The 27177-nt window shown below is 42.5% G+C and overlaps 1 protein-coding gene across 2 annotated transcripts in view; it reads left to right on the forward strand.

Moving 5' to 3' along the window:
* KIZ (kizuna centrosomal protein) overlaps positions 1-27177 on the forward strand; it is a 142895-nt gene that overhangs the window by 16527 nt on the left and 99191 nt on the right. For both annotated transcript variants that reach the window (XM_054984293.1, XM_054984294.1), the window contains exons 4-6: positions 6342-6504; positions 7957-8046; positions 23938-24565. In XM_054984293.1, the coding sequence (XP_054840268.1) occupies positions 6342-6504; positions 7957-8046; positions 23938-24565 (881 nt within the window). The remainder of the gene's footprint in view (positions 1-6341; positions 6505-7956; positions 8047-23937; positions 24566-27177) is intronic.

Raw genomic sequence — 27177 nt, forward strand, 5'->3', positions numbered from 1 at the left:
AGCAGACAGTCTTAATGACTTTTTTGCCTCTGTTTTCTCCCTGAAGAACTTGAGTCCATCTAGAGATAGTAGTAGACACGACAGAACACCTGGGTGGCTAGTTGACATTGACAGAGAGGTTCTGGAGAGGCACCTGGCTGCACTGGATGAATACAAATCCCCTGGGCAGCATGACATTTCTAGAGAACTTGCAGAACCACTGTCCATCATTTTCAAGGCGTCCTGGAGGACTGGGGATGTGCCACAAGATTGGAGAAGAGCGAATGTTATCCCAATCTTTAAGAAAGGGAAGAAGGATGACCCGGGAAACTACAGGCCAGTCAGTCTGATTTCTGTTGCTGGGAAAATATTAGAGCAGATTTTAAAGGGTTCCATCTGTAAGCATCTGAAGGACCACTTAGTGATCCAGGGAAGTCAGTCTAGTTTTGTCCCCAACAGATCTTGTCAGACCAATCTGGTTTCCTTCTTTGATCGAGTGACCAGCTTACTGGATCGGGGGAACTCTGTTGACGTGATTTATCTGGATTTCAGTAAAGCTTTTGATAAGGTCCCCCATGACATTCTAATGGGTACACTGGAAGATTGCGGATTAGACTATAGGACAGTTTGGTGGATAGGGAACTTGTTAGAGAACCGCACCGAAAGAGTGGTGGTTAATGGCGTTTCATCAGATTGGAGGTAAGTGTCCAGTGGGGTGCCACAGGGCTTGGTTTTGGGCCCAGTACTTTTCAATATTTTTATCAATGATCTGGATGAAGGGGTAAACGAGCTACTCATTAAATTTGCTGATGATACCAAATTGGGAGGAGTGGTAAACACCCAAGAAGATAGAGTTAAAATTTAACAAGACTTGAATACTCTGGAGAAGTGGGCGGTTGTGAACAGGATGCAATTCAACATAGATAAGTACACAGTATTACATCTGGGCCACAAAAATGTGAAGCACAAATACAGGATGGGGGATACACTTTTGGGTAGTATTATATGCGAAAGAGATCTTGGGGTAAAAGTAGATTGTAAACTAAATATGAGCCTTCAGTGTGATGCGGTGGCAAAAAAGGCTAATTCAATCTTGGGTTGTATCAAAGGGGCCATAGCGTCAAAATCGCAGGAGGTCATAGCCCTTCTCTATACTGCCTTGGTTAGGCCACACCTGGAGTACTGTGTGCAGTTCTGGAGGCCTCACTACAAAAAGGATGTGGTCAAAATCGAGAGGGTGCAGAGGAGAGTGACAAGAATGATCATGGGTCTGAGACTGAGCCCTACATGGAAAGGCTGAGGGCCTTGGGAATGTTTAGTTTGGAGAAGAGGAGATTGAGGGGGGACATGATTGCTCTCTTTAAATATTTGAAAGGTTGTCATTTGGAGGAGGGCAAGGAGCTGTTCCAGTTGGCAGCAGAGGGTAGCACTTGAAGCAATGCATTTAAATTACAGGCAGAAAGGTACCAGCTGGATATTAGGAAAAGTTTTTTCATAGTCACAATAGTTCAAATGTGGAATCAGCTGCCTAGGGAGGTGGTGAGCTCCCCTTCACTGGCAGTTTTGAAGAAGAGGCTGGATGAATATTCGTCAGGGATGCTTTAGGCTCCTCCTGCATTGGGCAGGGGGTTAAACTAGAAGGTCTGTATGGCCCCTTCCAACCCTGTGATTCTGCTTCTGGGCTGAGAAATGGCCTGCCATTGCCACCCTGGGTGCTTGAGCAGCCTCCTGCCGCAGCGTATTGCCACGCAGGAGCAGTCAGCCAACTTGGGCACCCACTTGATCCCTTCAGTGCTGAGATGCCACCCCAGCAGCAACCAAACAGCCTGGGCACCTGGGCAGCCTCCTGCATCTGTGCAGTGCTGCCCAGGATTGGCGCCTAAAAGTGATGGTAGGGCAGCAGGATGATAAACTTCCTTCAGTGATGTCCTCACACTGCCCAAGTGCATGTGTGCATTGTGCGCACACATGAAAAGTAAATCCCCCCTGCCTCTTCCCAGGATCCAGTGTTAGGCTGGATCCCATCCAGCAAGCCTAGCCTTTTCCACCCTTTGCCTCCCATTTCAAACCTCCCTTTACAGGTTTGGGGCTTCCCAGGGAGATAAAGGCTGGGTCACACCACACACCACCCATCTAGCCTCCTTTATAGCAAGCAGAGAGCCCTGACCCAGATCCTCCCAGGGTCCCCTTTCCCCTCTTTCAGAGTCTCCACCAGACAGGCATCCCCTTCCCTGTATGTACCTCCCCTCACCCAGCTACCTCCCAGGGCTGTACTTCCCGTCAATATACACTGCCACCATTTAAACTAGGCCCGTTTAACATGACCAGAGAGTTTGAGGCCTGTACGTGGGATACTTTCCCTCAGCCAACCATTTCAAGCCAGCCAGGGTTAAACAAAACAAAAATAAACTTTGTTTACCAGATGGAACATAGAGTGAAGGGATTTTAAACTAATAGACAAATCGGAGTTGGGGAATGTTTCAGTGTAACAGAACAGGTTTGGAATCAGCCAGCAGAATCTCTGCTGCCTTACGTTTATGGCATCTTGAGTGCCGTAAAGTAGAAGTACAGAAAATAAATGTTTTAAATGAATAAATACAATGGAATCTTTTCTGGTGTTGTTGCAGTTTAAGCACTTTGATTTAGTAAGTCTGCATACGGTTGTACTGTTAACTATGTTGTTTGGTTTTAATTGCCATCATGGAATTTAACAGTTATGAATTAGAGCGGAATTGTGCCTGCTGAGTCAGGGGGCAGCGCGGAATGTGTGTTTATAACCTGAAGTGGAAATTTGGTAAAGATTTAAATTCTCAGTAGAATTTTATTTCCTAATGAAGAATAAAATAAATGCTATCGCAAAGTTATTTTTCTTTGTTAGGAGAGAATTATTTTATCAAACAGAAAACAGAGCTGTTGCTATATTGCTCTTCTTAATTACTTGTAACACTAGGATTTTGTTTAAAATCTGGGGTATTGAGAGTTATTTCCCGTATAGAAATAAATTCATTCTTGCACCAGGCTAATACGTGTCAGACAGGCTAGCAGGCCAGCTTACCTGCCGCCCATGAAGACGTCTAGCTATTGGTCTTGTGTTTCCTTTGCTGGGCTTCTGCTACTGTCTGTGCGGAGCTGTGATATCAGTGCCGGTGGGAGTGAGAGTCTGGGAACCCAACACCAGAGGGAACTTGGTGTCTGGGTTGACCACAAAAGTCCTTTCCTCCCAATGCCCCCCCATTCCCACTGGGGTAGGTTACATAACTAGGGGAGGTCCCCTTCATGACTGTCCCATCCATCTGTTCAAATACAAGATGTTCAGGTAGTTTTGCTACCTCCAGACCCAACACCGTCACTAGCCCAGGGGTGATCAAGTCTCTGCTGCACCCCGAGTCAATCAAGGCCCTTGCCCGAATATTCGTCCCTCTCCGGGGTTTAACAAGGTGACCACTATGAAAAACAATGCTCCCTTTGGTCTCACCCTCTGCGGCACCAGAACTTCTGCAACTCGTCAGCTGGTGCCCTTCACAGCAGATCTCCACCATTTCCCGTCAGTATGTGAGGTGGAAGGCCGGTGAGCTGTGCTTCCCTTCTGAAGCTTGCCAAAAACATGTATGGGACACCAAGGGAGGGCAAGACCCTCCCCCCTCCCAGAGACTGTGTGTTTAACTATAGAAGAGAGGGAAAGCATTCTCCCAGAGTACCAGGACCTAAGTCAGGTGTTTGAAGAGGAGAAGGCAGATGAACTACCCCCTCAATGAGCTACGGATTGCGCGATCCAGTTGATCCCAGGGACTAAGTTGCCGAAGGGGAAAATTCACTCGATGAGCCCGGGAGAAAGAATGGAGTTACGTAAGTTCGTTGATAAAAACCTGGTGCGAGGTTTCATTTGGCCAGCTAACTCCCCCCATGCTGCTCCACTGTTGTTCCGGAAGAAGAAAGATGGGGGCCTGCGATTGTGCATGGACTATAGAGGAATCAATGTGGTCTCGATGTCGAACACCTACCCTATCCCCTTGATCAGAGACTTGCTGGAGTAGCAGCTCAGGGAAAGATACTCACTGAGCTGGACCTCCGATGCTGTACTCTGATGGGAAGCCCCCCAAACTGGGGTTCTCTAATTTCTACCATCCCTTCATTAAGAACTTTGCTCAGACTGCCTTACTCCTTACAGACTTACTGAAAACCAAAGGGAGGAACGCCGGGAGGACAAAGCCGAGCACCAAACTGGCCTGGTCTAAAGAATGCCAAGCCGCCTTTGAGGAGTTAAAAGCTCAGTTCACCTCTGAACCAGTGTTGTGCCATCCTGTTGAGAGTAGCCCGTTTGTGATCCATGTGGATGCGAGTGATGTCGCCATGGGGGAGGGGTCCTCCTACAGGAAGGGGAAGATAGGAAAATGCACCCCTGTGCCTATGTGTTTAAGAAATTTTCTGAGGCCGAAAGGAATGGGCCATTTGGGATAAGGAGGCAGCAGCAGTCAAACTGGCCCTAAGTACGTGGAAACACTGGCTGGAGGGAAGCCAAGGTGCCCTTTGAGGTGTGGACTGATCATAGAAATCTGGAAGTGTTGCGAGAGCCCTGCAGGCTAGGAGCCAAGCAGTTGCAATGGGCAGAGTTTTTTTCCACGATTCAACTTTGTACTCAAACGTTTCCCTGGGAAGTCAAATTTTCTGGCTGATGCACTGTCCTGCCTTCCCTGGCATGACAGCCGACAGGAGGAAGTGGTGGACACAATATATATATATTGGCTTGTTTTCCTTGTTTTTTTCTCCTGTTGTATCTATGTGTTTCTATTGAGTTATGCAGTGGTCAGTTCTGCCTTCAGCTATTATGATTATTTTTTAAAATGACACCACAACACCTTGGACATCAGTGTATATTGAAAAATCTGCTTGTCTGTGATTGTTAGCTTATTTTTTGTATGGGCCAGGCACATCAGGGGTCTCTTGTGCTATTTGTGAGTTTGCATTTAGAAAGGTCAATATTGTAAACACTTTATTTCTCCTCTAAATATCTATTTTTTGAGTGGGGTGAGGAAATTGGGGGGGGGAGGCTTCCTCCTGTGCCCTAAGAAATACCTGAACATTTTATATATGTTGGTGGGAAATGGGGACTTCTTTGAGTGGGTATTAAGAGTCGGAGGAAATGATAGAACTTACCTTAGTACCATTAGCACAATGTTACGTTTCCTTGCTTTTAAGAGTCTCCAACCCTGTGTACGTACAATATTAACATGCATCCTAAAGTGACAGATACCTCTCTCCCCACCTCCTGTTTTAAAAATAAAATTATAAATGTATATGAAATCTACACAAAAACCTAGCATAAAGTGAAAGTTTTAAAAATACTTTATTTTAATCAATAGGAAATGTTGCTAGGTGAAGGGACCTTGACTCTTGAAAGCTTATATCCTGGAAATCTTGTTGGGCTTTAAGGTGCTACTGGACTCAAATTTTGCTCTGTATTTAAATGGATGAAGTAGAATCTTTTCAGAAAGTATGGATGGCTTGCCAGTATGAGCATTGTCACAGTTGTATTGCCAAACCAAATACAGAATTAAAATTGGCAATCCCCCTTTAAAAATGTGAAATATTTGAAAATAAAAAGGAATAACCCAGCCAAAAATTAACAATTTTTTAGTTTCCACTGATTTCATTGAGAAGATTTAACTTAAAAGTGCTTAACTTTGGTTGGATCATGCCTGTGGTTTTCTAAAAAAAGGCGTCCAGGTTCCTATTCAAACCTATGAACAATTGGAGGGATGGTTTTCTCTTACTATCTTTTTGGGGTGGGTGGGCCTTCATGATAATCCAATAAACATTGTTACTCAATTACCTTTTTATTTACAGTGTACAATTAAAATTCTTAGGGCCAAATCCAACTGGTGCACATGCATTTCCCTTTGCGTATCATATAAAATATACTATGGAATATGAGTAATTTGAATGAAACAATGTTTGAGGAGGGGATACGCGTGGCATGTGTCGACCTCTTTGTAATAATGACCTATTTTGCTGCCTCTGACTGTGCATACAGGTGGCCGATGGGGAAATTAGGTGTTAGATTTGAGGTTGCAGTGGGAGACCTTCAAGCTTGCACTTGGCGTAGACTTGGCCCTTATTTTATTCAGAAAACTTACTTTGAGCATGCTGTTGAGGAAAACCTTGTATTTCTGTTTTTAAACTGAAAAGGGTTAAAATGAAACACTGTATTGGAATTGTTCCTCCACAGATTTTTCTTTGCTTTGGATAGCATGTCTGTAAAAAACTGTGGGCAGTAAAATATCTTTTGAAAATAAAATGACAAAAAGAGTTCAGTGCCATGTAGCTTTTTACATTTATAGCTTTTATTTTTTTTCTTTTTGTAGATCTAAGTTGAAACACATGAAGCTTAAAAAATACTTGAAAGAAATATGTGAGCGTCAGAAAAAATCTCTGCTTCGAAACCAAGATTTGTTGAAGGAATTTGATTGTATTGAAGCTCATATTAGAAAGTTTGCTTCAAGTTCCGAGTCTCTTCAAAAGCTGAAGGTATTATATTCTGTACTTTAGTAAATACCAACAATAACATTGATGAAACTATGTTGGGACTATATTGGGACTTGTCATATCATTCAGTTCTAATATTTTTAATAGAATAATTGGTTGGCTTCTGTGTAGCAAATGCCATCATCCACATCTTATGCCAAGCCAAGGTGCCTTTTCAGCTCTGGGAATGACGGAGGGTTCAGATTGCGAATGGCCTAGAACAGTCTGGATATCCTATTGCATTTCCACCTGCTAAGTATTGGATACCTTGGTTCTGTGACCAGTTAAACTGGACCTAAAATAAGAGCTTGGGTAAAATAGCTCTTGGTATGTCATTAAAATTCCTTGTGATGTCTTTTCTCTGTGCAGTATCTGATTTTTAATTTTAGCGGCTGTTGAAGCATTCTGTAATGGCCCTAGTGGATGTCTGCCCTGCTGTGCTCTTTATTTTCCCTTGATGTGTTTTTGTTTGACTGGTGGGCTGTCTTACTGTGGATGTAGCTACACTGTCTTTCTTTGTTGGTTTCTGACCCATCAGCACTTACATTTTGCTGGAATTCAGTTTGATACTGAGTTCAGAGTTTAGTCTTTTGTAAGAACCTGTCTCTAGCGCTTCACTTGAAGAAAGTTTTCAAGGTTAGCTAGTTGCATTTATTTCATCTGAAGCTGAAAACTTTAATGAAATGGTCTTGTGGTCAGAATTTGTGTATAGTTAATATACTCTGAAGGTGATCTAAAACGTTTTCCTTAGGTAGAATGTAATCATCTAATATAGTAAGATCATTACATCCAAAGCAGCAAAGAGCCCGTGTGGTCTAGTGCCTTGGGTGTTGGGCTAGGATCTGGGAGACCCAGCTTCAGATCTCCATTCTGCCAGAAAAATTTACTGGGTTACCCTGGGCCAGTCCCTTTCTGCCTTACCTACCTAACAGGGTGGTTGCTGCGCAGAGGAGAACAAACAGAGCAGAGGAGAACAATGCTGGAAGCTGGTTTGAGTTTTCATTGTGAAGAAAAGTGGGGTTGAAATATCAAAATAAGCAAATGCATATGGATCAACTGGCAGATGGTTGTTCATTCATGAAGGGGAAAAGTGTGTTCCACTGAAAAAGCAAATGTTACGGGTTTTACATGAGAGATGTTTGTTTTGAGCTGTTATGATACCTGCATATGAAGGTTGAAACTTCCTCGCTGTTCTGTGTGTGTGTGTGTGTTGTAAATCAACTTGTTAAATATTTCTGTTACTATATACTGTGCCATGTATTTATAATTTTTATATTACTCTGCGAGTGTGTGAATTGAGGGATTCTGAAATTCCACTGATCTCAGTGGGAGGGTTTAATAATTTTGCTTCACCCCCGTTGGCATGCATGGGATATATATATGCTTACCTTTGGCTGGATCACAGCCTCCGTAAACAGAATTGGTTTATTAAATATCTCTCTTTCTTTCTGTTAGGCAGAATATGAAAGACAAATTAAAAGCAGGCTGGCACTTCAGAAAAATAGTTTATTAAAAGATGACGGGAAAGATAATGTTAAGCAGCTGGTAAGTGAAAAAATTTTTTGAAGCAAGTAAGGTACATCCCGCTAGATTTAAACATTTAAGTCCCGTTGATCTTGAGGGGGAAATTAAGTCTCTGCCATTGACATCAATGGCTCTTAAAAGTGCTTCACTCTAGCTGGACTGTACCCAGAATCTTTATTAATGAGGAGTTTTTAAGGATTTTTATTTTATTCATTTTTGTTTAAAACTTCCTTGCAAAACTCTTGTTAAATGTGTTTGCCTTCATTCAGTTTAAACTCGGCAACATTGCTGAAAAAGTAATAGTGTAATTATTCACCATGTAATTAGAAAACCGTAAGAAAAATCCCCTCTGCAGTTTGCTTTCTGTTTGTCTTGCAGTCTTGTTTTAAACTCAGAAAAAGTGTGGCACAACCTCTAAACTTAAAGCATGAACATGTGGCATTTGTAATTTTGTACTTTTTGATCTCCACCACCCTGCCAGAAGACAGACACACATCCCGAAAAAGATTGCATATCTAAACCACAGACAAAGGCTGACAAGGAATACTTAAATATATTCTGCTATATATCTGCAGTAATGCAGGCTTCTAATCCCTCCTCCTATCTCCATATAAATGATACAGTTCAAGACCAGAGCTATTTTTCTTCCCTAAAAGCAGGAAAGCTCTTTTAGATGAAATGTCTAAAAACATCTTGTAATAACTTGGAGCATGCTGGCAAGAGTAGTCACTTGTGACTATGTGTGAAACCCCCTCAGCTAGTCGATATTGTAATAAGCCAGAATGGGGAGCATCTCTCTCCATTATTCAGAAAAGCCAACAGCATGCTTGTCCCTTAGGCTAGAGCATTCATTAAGGAAAGCTTACTGGCGGAAAGCTGGAAACAGATGATAACAGGATATGATTTTCATATTTAATGCATTCCTTGGAAGAGTATGTGTGCTGCAGATTGATAGAAGAATCAACTGCTACTTTACTAAAAGACTTTCTAGTTTGCCCTATAGCTACCGATGGAATCATTCAGCCAAGAAATTAACTTTTCCTTCTTTTACCTGCTTTATGTATCAGCTAAGCAGGCTGTCTTGCTGCCAGTAAATGTTATTATGCATTTAACTGTTTGGTATTTAAGACTCTTATCAGAAAAGAAACAGAGGCAACACTAGTTTGTGTGTGTATTTTTTTTAATAGTAGGAGGAAGGTTTTCATTTTTCTTCATTGCATTAGCAGACGTTAATCTGACTTTATAGATGTTTTTTCCCATGCTGTAGATTTTAAAAAGTAGAAAAACCTTGAATTTAGGCCATTCTTCGTAAATATGCAGAGCAATGAGCTTCACCAACCTTGACCTATATAAGTAGGCCTTCAACAATGTATGAATTGCATTTAGTTCAGATATGTATGAAATACTAACTTTTTTTTTTCTTTTTAGAAAAATGTTCTGAAAATATTTGTCTTTAGAATTCTTGATTTCAAGAAAACTGCATCCCCTTGCTGCTGTAGTCACATAGTTAACCTGAATTGTGGAACTCCTATAATACTCCCATGCCCCTATAATGTGAATTGTCGCTATGGGTGCTTATTTACAGATGAATTTATGTGCTCTCTTTCAAGTACCATGTACAGTGAAAGTACTATATTAAAAATAGCCAGGATCCAAATAGCCCTATAGTAAAAAGTGTTGCTGAATGCAGGATGAGTTGCTAGTCTCTCTCTCCCCCAACTCCCCAGTCTCATCATGCACTGTTCTGAAGGGTCCCTTCCTTTAGTGGCTTTCCTGGGAAAGAGGGGCTGCGCTAAGAAGAGATAGTGAAAGAGCCTCCATGTAGATACGAAGTTCTGCTTGCAGCCTTTCGGAGGCTAGCAAATAATGTTTTTTAAAAAATTACATCCTGACCTACTTCTAAGGCTTAGGGTCGTATCATAGAATCATAGAGTTTGAAGGGATCTCACAGACCATCTAGTCCAACCCCCTGCCCACATGCAGGAACAGCCTAAAGCATCCCCGACAAGTATTTGTCCATCTGCTCCTTGAAGACTGCCAATGAGGGGGAACCCACCACATCCCGAGGCAGCCAATTCCACTGCTGCATTACTCTTAATGTGAAGAAGTTTTTCCTAATATCCAGCTGGAACCTTCCCTCCTGTAATTTAAACCCATTATTGTGAGTCCTACCCTCTTTTGCCAACAGGAACAGCTCCTTGATGGATGAGTGCAAATAATGCAGCGGAATTACGCTGTGCTGATTAAAGAGGCAAAAAGTTTTATTTGAGGAAATTACATACTTGAGAGTAAAGAGGAGAGAGAGATTCCTTGCTATCTGACTACATCTTGCAGAGAGAGAGAAGAAGTGTGGCAGGAGAGAGAAGAAGCAGGATATTGCCCTGTTTTAGCCCAATAGGAGACAAGACAAGGAAATGACCCCCAGGAAACAAGAGAGGTGCTGCTCTCACTGTCCTAACTAAGTGACCCTTGCTGCCCCTGCATGGTAGGCTCTTCTTCCTTCTTGCTGCTGCTGTACACCAGACATTACTATTTCCAACATAAATAACATCCTTTTAAATACTTGAAGAGAGCAATCATGTCTCCCCTCAACCTCCTCCAAACTGAGCATTCCCAGGTCCCTCAGTCTTTCCTTGTATGGCTTGGTCTCCAGGCTACTGATCATTCTGGTTGCTCTTCTCTGCACTTGTTCCAATTTGCCTACATTCTTTTTAAAGTGAGACCTCCAGAACTGTACACAGTATTCCAGGTGGAGCCTGTCCAATGCGGTGTATAATGGGACAATGACACCCTGTGATTTGGATTTTATGCCTTTGTCGATATACCCAAGATTGCATTTGCCTTTTTTGCTGCTGCATCACACTGATTGCTCATATTTAGCTTCCCATCCACCAATATCCCAAGATCTTGTTCACACACCTGCTACCCAAAAGTGTATCTCTCATCCAGTATTCATACTTTGATTTTTGTTATCCAGGTGGAGAACCTGGCACTTACCCATGTTAAATTGCATCTTATTCAAATATGCCCACTTTTTCAGTGTGTTCAGATCTCATTGAATTCTTTCCCTGTCTTTAAGAGTGTTTGCTAGTCCTCCCAGTTCGGTGATATCTGCAATTTAATGAATAATCTCTTTACACCCTCATCTAGATCATTTATAAAAATACTGAAAAGCACTGGGCCCAGAACTGATCCCAATGGCACTCCACTGGACACCTTTGGTCAGTTTATGGAATTCAAGTTACTCTGAACTCATCTCCCAACCCCTATGGCTAGAAGTCCAAGGCCTCTTGAATCAAAGGTTCTTTATTGAAAGATTACATTGAACACATAGTGTTCACATAGTGTTCAGCTAACACATAGTGTTCAGCGGTTGGCTGAACACTAGGCTTTGTTGAGAATGATGTGCTGGTTACAAATTGCAATATATCAAACACTCCTTTCTAATGCTCCCCCCCCCCATAGTCTAGAAACAGCAGAGGTCTGGGAATGTGAAAGGGAGACTCCTCCAAGGCCTGTGGCAAGCCGGTATAGATAAGGCCGTCCTGGGAACGCAGCTGCTTGGCTGTGAACCTGCAAACAGACAACACTGGAAAACTACAACAGTTAGCAGAAAACAATATGGCAGTGCTATGGATAGCCCTGATACCTCCCTCCAATCAGATGTGATGCCATTGACAATTACTCTTTGGGTGTGGTTATCCAGCTGGTTCCCTGTCCATCTAACCATCCTAGAGTCCAGTCCACAGTGCTCCAGTTTACTCATCAGAACATCATGAACAACCTTGTCAAAAGCTTTACTGAAATCCAGATAAACTACATTGGCAGCATTCCTGTAACCCTGTCGCTCGATCATAGAAGGAGATGTTGATCTGACAGGACCTGTTGGGGACAAATCCATGCTAACTTTCCAGCTTGTTGTAGTGGTTAAGAGCGGCAGGACTCTAACCTGGAGAGCTGGGTTTGATTCCCCACTCCTCCACTTGAAGCCAGCTGGGTGACCTTGGCTCAATCACAGCTCTCTCAGCCCCACCCACCTCTCAGGGTGATTGTTGTGGGGATAATAACAATACACTTTGTAAACCACTCTGAATGGGTGTTAAGTTGTCCTGAAGGGCGGGATATAAATCAATTATTATTATTATTACCACCATGTTGTCCATCAGATGCTTGCAGACTGACACTTTTAATATCTACACAAGCATCTTCCCTGGGACAGAGGTCAGGCTGACTGGTCTGTAGTTCTCTGGATTGTCCTTTTTCCCTTTCTTGAAGATTGGGATGACATTTGCCCTCCTCCAGTCTTCCAGCGCATAACCTGTCCTCTAAGAGGCCTGGAAGATGATCAACAAAAGGTGTATAAGCACTTTAAGTTTTTTAAGCACTTCTGGATGCACCCCATCTGGCCCAGGGGATTTGTACCCATCCAGTGCAGCAAGGTGCTTCTCCACAACTTCTCTGTCCAAGTCAACCAGCAACCTCAAAGCCATATATTGTCTACTGCCATCTCTAGATAGGCCTTTTCTCTCCTTCACGGAGAAAACTGAGGCAAAGTAGGCATTAAGCCTTTCTGACTTCTCTCTGTCCTCTGTCAGAGTTTCTCTATTTTTATCCAGGTATGAGGGTATTGCCCCCTTCACCTTCTGTTTGCTCCTCAACTATATGAAGAATGTCTTTTAGTTGTGGTGAGCCCCCCTGGCCAGTCTCAGCTGATTCTGAGCTTTGGCTTCTCTGACGGCTGCCCTACAATGCCTAGCTACCCCTAGATACTCTTCTTTAGATGCATTTTGCTCTCCTCTGAAATTCCTGTGCCAGTTGTCTCCATTCCCCTGCCATGTCAGGAATCAGCCCAGATCCCTTCCAAACACATTGTTCCCTGTCCTTGACAGGTGGAGCCCATTGTGCGCAAGCAAACCATCTTCAAGAAAATGTAGTCCAGAGTCCCAGAATGCAAATAGCTCCTGCCGGCACCATGAACGCAGCCAGTGGTTCTCCATAATCTTTGGTTCACAGAATCTCAGAGTTGGAAGGGGCCATACAGACCTTCTAGTCCAACTCCCTGCCCAGTGCAGGATGAGCCTAAAGCATCCCTGTTCCTATTGCATTCCTCTTCCTTTGACAGGCAGGATTGAAGAGAATACTACATTTGTCCCCCTTTCTTTCAGTTGCCACCTGAGGATTTCATAATCATCCCTAATGTGTTCAGTGGTGTTCATGGCTGTGTTATTTGTTCCCACGTGGACCATCACAAATGGGTAATGGTCTGTTGGTTTGACTAACTTGACCACCTGGTCTGTGATATCCTTGCTCTTCTACACACCTCCTGGGCCATGGGGTCAGGCCTGGACACATGATACTCCTCCGCAGAATCATAGAGTTGGAAGGGGCCATACAGACCATCTAGTCCAACCCCCTGCCCAGTGCAGGATCAACCTAAAGGATCTCTAACAAGTATTCATCCAGCCTCTTCTTGAAAACTGCCAGTGAGGGGGAGCTCACCACCTACCTAGGCAGCTGATTCCACTTTTGAACTACTCTGACCGTGAAAAAGTTTTTCCTAATATCCAGCTGGTACCGTTGTGCATGTAATTTAAGCCGATTGCTTAAATTACAGTATAGAGAGGGGCTATGACCTTCTGCGATTTCAACGCTATGGCCCCTTTGCTACAACCCAGGATTGAATTAGCCTTTTTTGCCACCGCATCACACTGACTGCTCATATTTAGTTTACAGTCCACTCTTATCCCAAGATCTCTTTCACATATACTACTGCCCAGAAGTGTATTCCCCATCCAGTATTTGTGCTTCCCATGTTTGTGGCCCATATGTAATACTGTGCACTTGTCTTTGTTGAATTGCATCCTATTCACAGCTGCCCACTTCTCCAGAGTATTCAGGTCTTGTTGAATTTTATCTCTATCTTCTTGGGTGTTTACCACTCCTCCCAATTTGGTATCATCCGAAAATTTAATGAGCAGCCCTTCCACTCCTTCATCCAGATCATTGATAAAAATATTGAAAAGTACTGGGCCCAAAACCGAGCCCTGTGGCACCCCACTGGACACCTCTCTCCAGTCTAATGAAACACCATTGACCACCACTCTTTGGGTGCGGTCCTCTAACCAGTTCCCTATCCACCAAACTGTCCTATAGTCGAGTCCACAGTCTTCCAGTTTGCCCATCAGAATGTCATGGGGGACCTTATCAAAAGCTTTACTGAAATCCAGATAAATCATGTCAACAGAGTTCCCCCCATCCAGTAAGCTGGTCACTCGAACAAAGAAGGAAACCAGGTTGGTCTGGCAAGATCTCTTTTTTTAAAAAAATTTTATTGGATGGGTTTACAAACATACACATAGAAGTCATTATCATTATTCACCCCATTACATTTTCTCCATCCTCCCCCCCCCCCTTTTCTGGTGACTCCCAGCAGTTTTCCATACCCAACTTAATCTAAAAAGTATATCATATAAATTCTTAAAGTCTATAATAATAATATAATAATGTAATATATATCTATATTATACCTATCAAATCTCTTTAATTATCTTAACAATCTACACTAACTATATTGCTTATCTTAATTAAAAATATAAAAATTACATAAGTAATAATAGGTACATATACTAACTAAAAGAAAAAAACCCTACATATATATATGTAACATACTATTCCTTACTTACCACTTATCTATATTATCTATATTTCACCTATACTCCCTATAACCTTATTATTCATAATTATACTCCCCTGTAAATATACTATACTAATCCAATAAAATACAGTAAAATATACCCCTTTTTAACCTTAAGTAAGTTTCTATCTCCCCTACTTCTCCAAAGACAGTTTCCCCTTCATGTCCCACTTTTTCTCCACATATTTCTTAAATTTTTCCCAGCTTAATGTATAGTCCAATTCTTCTTGTTCTTTCAATTTCCTTGTTAATTTGTCCATTTCTGCCATGTTCAACACTTTCAGAATCCAATCTTCCATAGATGGTATCTCTTGAATCTTCCACATCTGTGCATAACACATTCTGGCCACCGTAATCATATAAAACACCATAACTCTATCCATTTTATCAAAATCTTCTAGGTTCATACATAATAACAGCAATTCCGGGGTTTTATTTATATTCCTTTGTAAAATATCTGACATAACTTTAACTATATCCCCCCAGAACTGCTTAGCCTTATCACAAGTCCACCACATATGATAGAATGAACCTTCATGCTGTTTACATTTCTAACATTTATCAGACATCTGGCTATTACCATTGGCCAACTTCTTCGGTGTTAAATACCATCTATACAGCATTTTATATACATTTTCACACACAGTGGTACATGCTGAAATCTTAATTACATTTTTCCATACCTTTTCCCAAGCTTCCATTGAAATTCCCTTATTACAGTTTATTGCCCATTTGACCATCTGAACTTTAACCACTTCCTCCTCTGTAAACCATTTCAATAATATCTTATATATCTTAGAAATTATTTTCTCCCCCCCCCCCGAAGCAAACAATTCTCAATCTCAGAGTTTTGTAATCTAAAACCATTTTTCCTTTTGTCTTTCTCGTATAGGTCTTTTATCTGCATGTATTGAAACCATCCATATTGGAATGGCAATTCTTCATTACCTTTAAGCATATAGTTATTCTGTTGTATCTCAAGAATTTCTTTATATGTCAACCAGTCTTCCCCTGCATATTCTGTTCTTGGGTTTACTACTTCCGCAGGGATAATCCACATTGGTATAGTCTCTTCTATATATTTCTTGTATTTAGTCCATACAGCAAACAAGCTTCTTCTTACATAATGATGTAAAAACATAGAGTCTGCTTTTACTGTATCATACCATAGATATGCATGCCATCCAAATAGTTTATTATATCCTTCCAATGCTAACAACTTCAAATTCTTCAATGTCATCCATTCCTTTATCCAGTCCAGACATATCGCTTCATGGTATAATTTAAAATTTGGTAATTGTAGTCCTCCTCTTTCTTTCGCATCATAAAGTACTTTCATTTTAACTCTGGGTTTCTTTCCAGCCCAAACAAAGTTTAACATCATTCTCTGCCACTTCTCAAATAGTTTACTGTCTTTAACAATAGGTATTGTCTGTAGTAGAAACATCAATCTTGGAAGAACATTCATCTTAATAACTGCAATACGACCTAACCACGACAAGTTCATTTTATTCCATCTAATCATATCTTTCTCTATTTGTTGCCATAACTTGTCATAGTTATTCTTATATAAGTCAATATTCTTCACTGTCACTTCCACTCCCAAATACTTAACCTTGTTCACTACTTCACATTCCACCTTGTCCATCAACTCCATTTGTTGTTGTTTAGTCATATTTTTGCACAATATTTTGGACTTCACCTTATTAATTACAAAACCCGCTACGTCTCCAAAATCCTTCATTTTCTTCATCAATTTTGGCATGCACTCTATTGGATCTTCCACTATCACCATTATGTCATCAGCAAAAGCTCTTACTTTGTATTCAAATCCTTTAGTCCTCAATCCTCTTATTGAATTGTCTTCTCTTATTTGCCTAAGTAAAATCTCCAGTACCATTACAAACAGAAGTGGGGAAAGTGGACACCCTTGTCTTGTTCCTTTTCTTATTTCAAACTTTTTGGTTACATCCGAGTTAACAATTATATTTGCAGATTGGTTTTTATATATTGCCTTTATTGCTTGTATAAATTTCTCTCCCAACTGCATCTTCTCCATTGTTGCAAACATAAAATCCCAGTTCAAATTGTCAAACGCTTTCTCCACATCCACAAAGAAGAAACCAACCTGCTTCCCTGGATTTTTATCATAATACTCAATAGCATTCAACAACACTCATGGGTTATCTTTTATTTGTCTTTCCGGTAAAAAGCCGGCTTGATCCTCATCAATAAATTCCACTAGCCAAGTCTTAAGTCTTTCCGCTAGTATCTTTGCAAATATTTTATAGTCATTATTAGTTAGAGATATTGGTCTATAATTCTTAACATTACTTAAGTCTAATGTCTCCTTCGGTATCAATGTAATATTAGCCTCATTCCATGTATCTGGCATCTCAACCCCTTCCAATATTCCATTCATCATTTTCTGCATCAGTTGTTTCAAGTCCTCTGCCATCACTTTGTAAAATTTTGCAGTAATTCCATCTGGTCCCGGAGCTTTACCGACTGTAGTAGCTTGTATTGCTAGTAACACTTCCATTATTGATATCTCAGCACTAAGCTTCTCTTTCAACTTCTCCGGTACCTTTGGTAAGTCAATCCTGTCAAAGTAGTCTCTTATCTTTTCATGATCCACTGTTTTTTTCTGATATAACTTGGCATAATATTTGTAGAATGCTCTCTCAATCAATCCTTGATCATATAATTCCTTTCCCTCTTCTGTAACCTTACTTATTACTCTTTTCTCTCTTTTTTTCTTTAATTGCCACGCCAAATATCTCCCCGGTTTATTAGCTCCTTCAAATGTTCTTTGCTTCATTTTCTTCAACTCCCACTCCACTTCTTTATTTTCCATGGCTCTAATCTGTTCTTGCAGTAACTTTATTTCATACAACAATTTCTTTTTACCTGGTCTCTTTTTCAATTGCTGTTCAACTTGAATAATTTTTTCCTGTATCTCTTTTAATTTCGCTTCTTTTTTCCTCCTCTGCCATTTAAGTCCATCAAAACATCTCTAATTACGGCTTTGTATGTGTCCCAGACCATGTGCGTTGGCACCTCTTTATCCACGTTAGACTGAATAAAAAACTTTGGATTTCTGACTAAAACCCGGGGGCTGTGGGCGATCTGGAAGCCCCACCAGCCCAAAAAACAGCACCTCGGATGATCCGGAGCTCCGAATCACGTCGGTCTCTCCATTACCCCGAACCGGAAGTCGGTCTGGCAAGATCTGTTAGGGACGAAACCATGCGGACTTCCCCGGATCACTGAGCGGTCCTTCAGATGCTTACAGATTGATCCCTTTAAAATCTGTTCTAATATCTTCCCAGCAACATAGGTCAGACTGACTGGCCTGTAGTTTCCCAGGTCATTCTTCTTCCCTTTCTTAAAGATTGGGATAACATTCGCTCTTCTCCAATCTTGTGGCACATCCCCAGTCCTCCAGAAAGTCACCAATCACCAAGCCTTTCCTTTTTCTTCTAATGTTATTTGTTTGTATCTCAGTGGTGTCTTGTTCTTTCAAGTCCTTGTACATCTGCCAGTGATTCTGTCACATCAGCAAGGGCCTGGAATCGATTTCTCAGCTCCGCTGGCACTGAGTGCTGTCTTGCTCTGCGCTTTCTGCCTCATGCTATCCGTCTCTGAGGAGGTTCATTAGGAAAATGTTCTGTTTTATTGTCCACTCTATTGTCCACCACTCTCCCCATCTCTTTTCTGGGCCTGAAGACTTTTGTTGATGAAATCCTCTCCTTCTTTGACCTCTTGAAGGATACCAATCAGTTCCTCCAAGCTTTTCACTTTTTTCCCAGTAACACTATCAGCTTGCACTGATGACAAATGAAGTCCTTCTTGTCTTCCGGGAGGAAGACAAACATAGCACACTCCTAGCAGTTAACTGGAAATGGCCCTTCAGTAGCCATAATCTTCCAAAAAAGAAGTCTGCTTCTTTTTTTGGTGTGGTGCCAATTTGGTGTAGTGGTTAAGACTGTCAGGACTCTAATCTGGAGACCTGAGTTTGATTCCCCATTCCTCTGCTTGAAACCAGATAGGTGATCTTGAGTCAGTCACAGCTCTCTCAGAGCTTTCTCAGCCTCACCCACCTCACAGGGTGATTGTCATGAGGATAATAACACTTCGTAAACTGCTCTGAGTGGGCATTAAGTTGTCCTGAAGGGCGGTATATAAATCGAATGTAGTAGTAGTAGTTGTTGTTGTTATGACTGCTGTACAAAATAGATTTTCTTCCTGGAATCTTCTTTCTGTCCCCCCCAAAATGATGTCTCCTAAGAGCAAAAGTGGTAACACAACAGTTTTGAACAACTTTTGAACAGGTTTGAACAACTGAACTCAAGGAATAGGCAGAAAAGCTAAGGAACAGATAAATGTTCCCAAAATAGTTAGAGCTCTTTGTAGCAACTCTAAGGAACCTCTGCTGAAAGAGAAGTGGTGGCTTTGGGCTCCTCTAATTGATAGATTTCTCTCTAGGAGGAGATATAGAGCCCTCAGAAGCCACTGTTTCACTGACTAGTGGGTAGCTCCTCACATGCATTCAAATTGTAAGTTATACAGACCCATCCCCATAGTTATAATAGATCTTCTTTCCCAAAATGTTATAAAGTGCCACCTGTGAGGGATTGCCAACTCAAGGCTGGGAAATTCTTGAAGATTTGGGGGTGGAGCCTGGGGAGGGCAGGGTTTGAGGAAGGGCGATACCTCAATGAGGTACAATGCCATAGAAGCTACCCTCCAAAGCAGCCATTTTCTCCAGGAGGACTGAGCTCTTTCATCTGGAAATCAATTGTGATCCTGGAAGATCTCCAGGCTACACCTGTAGGTTGGCAACCCTACTTGATAGCCCATGTGACATGATACAAGGAAACCACTACATTCCTGCTTGAACACTGAGAGGTGGGCACAGTCCACTAGAAATTTCTACACAAGTCCCATTGATGTGAATGGGATCAGCACAGTAATACAGATATTTAAGTGGGCCTAGAATGGAAAGATGTTTTATGCCTGTAGGCATCTCACCTTGCCTTTGAAGCTTTGGCCTAATTACTTCTGTTTTTCTATCATACTTGCTAGATTTTGAACCAATAACTTCTTCCCCTTGACTGGGGTGATACAGGATTGCCCGGCCTTTGTTGCCATGTGAGTGGTCTTCACAGTGTGTAGCCCCTATCCCTTCAGAACCTTCTGCTTAACCAGTTTGGCGTAGTGGTTAAGAGCGCGGGACTCTAATCTGGAGAACCAGGTTTTATTCCTTACTCCTCCACTTGAAGCCAGCGGGGTGACCTTGGGTCAGTCACAGCTTCTAGCTCTCTCAGTCCCACCCACCTCACAGGGTGTTTTGTTGTGGGGATAATAGCAAACTTTGTAAACTGCTCTGAGTGGGTGCCATTCTGAAGGGTGGTATATAAATCGAATGTTGCTGCTGCTGCTGCTGCGGTTGTTGTTATTGTTGTTATTATTATCAAGGGTCATTTCGTAGAAAAAGCTGCAGGATCTTATTAGCATAACTCATTAGCATATGCCACACCCTGTGATCGGGCTGAAATGGCTGGGATTTGGCTGCTGCCAGATGGGGGAGTGTTCCCGCACTTGGCAGTGGCCTGATCAGGGCCCTTTTGGCCCCAATCCAGGCTGAAACAGGCCCCAAATGGCTCAAAATGGACGTTTTGGGCATGTTTTGGCCTGGATCGGGCCTAAAATGGCCCAGATCGGGTCAGTGCTGGGCAGGGGTCCCCTGCCAGGCACTCACTCAGTCCTGGCGGTTTTGGTCTTGACGCCGGCCAAAATGGGCCCCAAATGGCCAGTGGCCATTTGGGCCCCGTTTGGGCCAGGACCAGGTCAGTTCCGGGCAGGGGAGGGTTCCCCCACCCGGCAGTGACCCGATCCTGGCCATTCCGGCACAGATCCCAGCAGGAATGGGGCCAAAACGGCCAAAAATGGCCATTTTTGGCCCGTTTCAGCCTGGATCAGGGCTGAAATGGCTGGAACTGGGTCGATGCCAGGAAGGAGAGGCTTCCCTCCCCTGGTACCATCCCAATCCTGGCCGTTTCGGCCCCAATCCCAGCAGAAAATGGACTAAAATGGCCATTTTGGGCCTTTTAGGCCCAGGTCAGGGCCAAAATGGCCCAGGTCAGGTCAGTGCCGGGTGGGCAAATGGCAAAAATGGCCATTGCTGGGTCAGCAAAATGGCAAAAATGGCCATTTTGGGCCCGTTTTGGCCTGGATCAGGGCCGAAAGGGCCAGGACCGGGTTGGTGCTGGGTGGGGGACACTTCACCCACCTGGCACCAATCTGATCCAGGACCCTTCGGCTCCGATCCGGGACCCTTTGGCCCCAAAACAGGCCCAAAATCGCTGAAAATGGCCATTTTGGGCCCTTTTTGGCCCGGATCAGGTCCAAAAGGGCGAGGACTGGGTTGGTGTTGGGTGGGGGATGCTTCCCCCACCGAGCACTGACCCAATCCAGGCTGTTTTGGCCCCAATCTGTTCTGAAATGGGCCCCAAATGGCCCATTTTGGTCCAGATCGGGGCAGAACCGGGTTGGTGCCGGGCGGGGGAGGGTTTCCCCATCTGACACCAACCCGATCTGGGCTATTTTGTCCCTTATGCAGGCCAAAATGGGCCCAAATTGGCCCCAAATGGCCATTTTGGGCCCGTTGGGGAAACTGCCGGAACGCCGTTCCAGTATGTTCTCCCTCGAAATGAGCCATCATTATCATTATCATTATCATTATCATTATGGTAGGCGTTGTACTAGTAATTGTATAAATTAATTGATACTTTTGCTATCTGCCTACCCCAAGCTTCTGGAATGGCTTGGGACATAGAAAGCACAATATTTTTATAAGCCAGATCAGAATGTAGTGTATGTGGGAGCTTGTGTGATGTGGTGATCATTTTTTTTCTTTTGGATGATAGGCTTCTGTTGAATCTGTTCCAGCTTTGGAACATTGACAGAACAGAAGCAAATCCTCCAAACCATCTATATCAGAAAATTCTTGATAGTTAGGTATAAGATAAGTTGTTTCACTAGACTCTGTATACTATTTCCAACTGTAATGACTGCAAATAATAGTATTCTGTTATCAATTTCTCTATGTAAAACATCTTATTGTTACTTCTATACCTTACCCTTTGTATTTACTGTTTATGTGATAATGTTTGAAGTTGTTTACTGTTATGTTGATTTATAAAATTTAATTTAAAAAAAAAGAAAGCTTTGAAACTCCTTTTCAATTTCAAAATTGCTCTTCTCTTTAGGGAGTTTCCTATGGTACCATGTGAAAAATAGCTTGGATCCTATGAACTTGTGCTAGCACTTCCATTTGTGTAAGGTTCATAGAAAACCACTAACCTTGTGCAAATGAAAATGGAAGTGCTAGTACGGAGAAAGTATGCTCTATGAAAGAGTCTTATCAAGTATACACTGAACTTGTTCATAGAATCCAAGCATGTATCTTAGAATATCTTCTCACACAGTTTAAATAAACTTATTTTACTATACTAAGAGCTAAGTGGCCCTGATCTGTGGATACTTAAATCCAGAGACTGGACAAGACAGATCTTCCTGCTTACCTGAAAAATGCCACAGGTTTGCAGAAAAATCTGAAATTAAAAAAAATACATTGGGGAGGTTAAAAAAAGCCCAACATTATAAAAGGAGCACCTGTAGCTTTAAGCAGATGCCCTCAGTGGTTGTTGCTAGATAACCACAACTGTTTAGCCAGAATTCCGCGCTTGATTTCTGTCTGTTAAAATGCAGGAGGAGGGGTTTTTTTACCTTTGAGGAATGATTCATTGGGTCCAGGCCTAGAAACAACCTCCATATGAATTGATACCAGATGACTCGTATGACCACATAGGCATGGCTGGTTGCTACTGTTCAACAACAGCCCCTTCCAAAAGCCAGTGTAGTGTAGATGGTTACAGTTTCAGAGTAGAATGTGGGAGATGCAGGTTTGAATCACTACTCTGCTGTACAAGCTCATTGGACGACTTTGATCCAGTAACACAAACTCAGTCTAGCCTACCTCTCAGGGTTGTTGTGAGAATAATTGGAAGCAAGGTGAATGATACAAGCTGCTTAAGGTCCCTATTGTGGAGCAAGACAATATATAAATACAGTAAATTAATAAATATAGATGAAACTGGGGCAGATAAAAGGTCAAATCTTTAGTGGGTTTGAAGGAGAGAAGGTTATAGGGAAAGGTGAGCATATGGAGGCTGGTAGAAGGACAGAAAAAGGAAATAGTGCAGGGAAGGGGATACAAGGGAAAGTGAAGTATCCCATGCAAGTTCTTGCAGATTCCCCACTATGTAACTGGGCCTGGCTTAGCTGGCACCACACAACTGGGCCATAGGAGGGAGGCTTTCAGGGGCGGGACAGGGGAATAGTGAAGACGGGGTGGGGGTGGGGGTCAAACAAAGGAGGATGGGAAGGAGAGAAAGAAGCGGGAAAGGGGAAGTGAAAGAGGACGGGAAATGATATGCCCCTTCGCTAGTCCTTGCGGGACCCCTGCTGGTATATTCCTATTTGTTTTCTCTTTTCTAATTTGGAAGGCAGCTAGTTTGTAACCATCTTGTATGGTCTTTTAAAAAGTAAAAATATTATGTATTTCCATGTCTTCTGATTTCAGCACAGTATAGTCACCAATGTGGAATTTTATAGAACAACAGGGGAGCAGTCCACCTGGAAGATCTTGAGTGCAAGCCTCATTGAAATAAATGGATGATGATAATATAATAATAATATTTGATTTATATTCTGTTCTTCAGGACTAATTAACGCCCACTCAGAGCGGTTTACAAAGTATGTTATTATTATCCTCATGACAATCACCCTGTGAGGTGGGTGGGGCTGAGAGAGCTCCTAGAAGCTGTGACTGACCTAAGGTCACCCAGCTGGCTTCAAGCGGTCGAGTGGGGAATCAAACCCAGTTCTCCAGGATAGAGTCCTGCTACTCTTAACCACTACACCAAACTGACTCTTGATAGTTTCCTTGCATTTCAGTGGTTCTTCAGCAGGTAATCTTTTGGTTGATTGTGTCCACGTATATATGCTGGGACAAGATTGCCTTTTAGGTGAAGGAAGAATATATTTTAAATGGATAACACTTTGTTCTCCCTAACTCGGCAAACGATAATTCCCTTTTGCAGCTGCAACAACAGAAATTACTGAGTTAATTTCCAACTCTGTTTTTCCAGATGATGGCAGAAGCCAGCCAGACAGGAATTAACACCAGGACAGCTATGTCAAGAGGACTGTATCACACGGCAACCATCTTTATGGGCCGCCAAATGTCAGCTGTCTCAAGCGCTGAAGATTTCTCTGCGCTGCAGAAATCTTCCCAGCTCACAAAGAGCTTTTCAATTTCTAACCCACATCCATATAGACAACCATCACATAACAGCAGTGTGACAGACAGCTGTGTAGTACAAACTAATAATGATCTACAGCGCTCAAATCAGTCTGACAAAACAGATGGGAAGGCATATCTGGTAGCGGATGCTGAAATGCCAGTCATACCCAGCATCTCATCTGAGAATCGGAGAGCTTGCTTCGTAACAGTTGAACACAAGGCAAATAATTGCGGTAGTAATTTAGTGGAAAGCAAAATGTCTCCTGAAGTTAACTCCCTGTTACATGGAAGATTAAGTCCTGAGAACAGAGCTGCTGGTTTCAAAAGTGACAGTTCCTGCAGATCTGTGAAAGGAGCACTGACAGATGAGCACTCTGGACTAAATGAACAGGGATCTAAAAGGCCAATCTTGCTGGCGTTTCAACCTGAGCAAGCGGTTTCTGGAAATGAGCACTCAAGAGAGAAATGCCCAGGTATAGTTATGATGTCTATGATGGCCTGGAGGGGCGGGGACAAAGAAAAGAGAAAGAAAGCTGTCCTTCTCTTGTCTAGTTGGACTTCTGCAGTGGTGCCTATCAGTGCTAGATCTCCATGTGCAGAGGAAACGGTACTAGCTGTATTTTAAATTGAAGGAGGATAAGAGATGCATCAAGTTTGGTTTACCACTGGAACTGCCCATGCACGATACCTTTGTTCTGAGCCTTTTAACTGCAGCTTTGGGGCACTACTTTCTAGGCAATTTCTCTCTCATGTTTCGAGACAAACATTTTTCCTCCCTGTTGCCTTTGTTGCTTTCAAGGGGATATAAGAAAGCAAAAGAACATACACTTTCAGGGGGAATTTGGCTGGCATACACTGGATCTTAGATCTGTGTTTTGTTCAGGGACAGAAGTCATCACGGTGATTAAAACCAGTGATTTCTGATTTTTTGAAAATGTCAGCTGTAAGAATAAATGAGTTTAAAATGAAATGTGAAGTTAGGGCAAGTATACTATCTTAAACTGGAACTTATAATCCTTTTGTGAAAGGCTGCTTTTCATTTCCTATGAACAGTTTTGTCAGTGACATGGCTTGATGGTATGGGCCAGAGAATGGCACCACTCTAATGATAAACATTATGGCTTGATGGTGCGGAAAAAGTGGAGAGGAGAATGGTGCAAGCTGCTTTGGGTTCACACGGGGGAGAAAGGCAGGATGTCAAAATAAATAAATAAATCTGTTCAAGATAATTTGCTTTTGAGGTAGGACTGGGCTGTATGACAAAGGAAAAGGAGCAAACTTAAGGCTACCTATGTGTTACAAAATCATAGAGTTGCATCTGAATCTACTACTAAAACCTTCAGTCAAATGTGCATTGCAAGTTCCTCACTGGAAACTCAGTTCCCAGCTGTGTGGGGCCTACTTTGGACTATGACCGTGGTGCACAGAGGTTTATGTGCCCCCTGCTGCAATTTTCCAGCCTGAAACTACCACTGGGTGAATCCATACGTACCGATAGGGTACATGTGGGTTTCCCAAATGGGCACGCAACAAATGCTTATTATTTTCTAAATTGATAAAATGTTATGTGAAATGTTTAATTATTATTATTTCTTAGATGTATTATCTGTTCTCCCTATAAACGGCTCAGAGTGGATTACAACATAAGTAAATTACAACAAAACTAGCATTATAATCATAAAATACAATAACAATACATTTGGGCGACATCCAAGTTAAGAAATATATACTCTCTCAGGTTGAGTAAGAGCTTTGTTCAGTTTTAAATCATTATGTTTTATGGTTTTAGCCACCAATATGTATGCACTTAGGAGGCATCTAAAGCATAAATGGAAACTTTTATTTGAATTGAAATTTTCTCCACGGTCCGAATGCCACTTATCAGGTTGGGGAGCTTTCTTCAGGAGGCTGAAATGAAATACTGGGTGGACATTTTTTAAGTTCTTGGGTAGATTTACTTCTACAGTCACCTCACTAATTATTTTTTTGACCTGAAATGGACCTAAGAATTTCCACCCCAGTTTTTTACTGCATTGCTCCCCTCTGAGATGTTTAGTGGAGATGTACACATAATCTCCCACTTGTAGTTTCCGTGAGAGAGATCTTTTTTTGTCTGCGTATTTTTTGTAATCCTCTTTGAATTTTCAGAATCTTTTTAATTATTCTCCCATTGAGTTGTTAAGTTAGACCACCATTCTCCCAGATCCCCTGGTTTGTGGATAGCTGGGTTTTTCAGAAATGGCATTCATATCCATGGGCTATCATGAAGGGAGAGGCCCCAGTGGAACTATGCACCGAGTTATTATAACAATATTCTTCAAAAATTAGGAAGTCAGCCCAGTTGTCTTGCTGGTAATTTATGTAGTGTCATAAGAACTGTTCCAGCACTTGATTAACCCTTTCAGTTTGCCTGTTGGTCTTGGGATGATGGGCGGAGCTAAAGCCTTGTTCAATCCCTGCTACTTGCAGAAGCTCCCGCCAGAAGTTGGCAATGAACCTATCGGAAATTACCTTACCCGGAAATGAGTGCAGTCTGACCACGTGTTGCATAAAGAGGGTGGCTAGTTGCTTTGTGGTTGGAATTTTGGAGCATGGAATGAGATGAGCTTGCTTAGAGAACAAATCAACCACCACTAAGATTACAGTTTTTTCCTTCGAGGGGGGTGTCTGGGGTCTGCAGCATGACCCCCAGACTTGCCGGGAGGATAGGACGGGAGACAGCCAGGAGACAGCGGCCTAGCCACCCTAGCAGACCCCCAGGGCCTGGACTTACCTACACAGGAGGGAGGGAGAGAAGCCCTGCCTACTCAAGAGGGAGGGAGAGAAGCACCCAAGCCTCAGAGGGTTAGAAGGGGTGGGTTGAGGCCAGCTAGTCCCACCCTCCAGTGGGAGGCTAAGAGGCCAAGCAGGGGGAGTGGGGTCAACCCAGAGGGGGCCAGAGCAGAGGGAGAGGGCAAAGGCAGCAGGGACAGACAGCCAGCAGCTGACCAAGCAGAGACCTTACCAGCTAGGGAGGAGAAGCGGCCACAGCGGCTCAGAGCCACACGCCAGCCTACAGCCCAGCTAGAAGGCAATAACTTGGCTC

This window comes from Eublepharis macularius, chromosome 7 (assembly GCF_028583425.1).
Source record: "Eublepharis macularius isolate TG4126 chromosome 7, MPM_Emac_v1.0, whole genome shotgun sequence".
In the NCBI taxonomy this organism is placed as follows: Eukaryota; Metazoa; Chordata; class Lepidosauria; order Squamata; family Eublepharidae; genus Eublepharis; species Eublepharis macularius.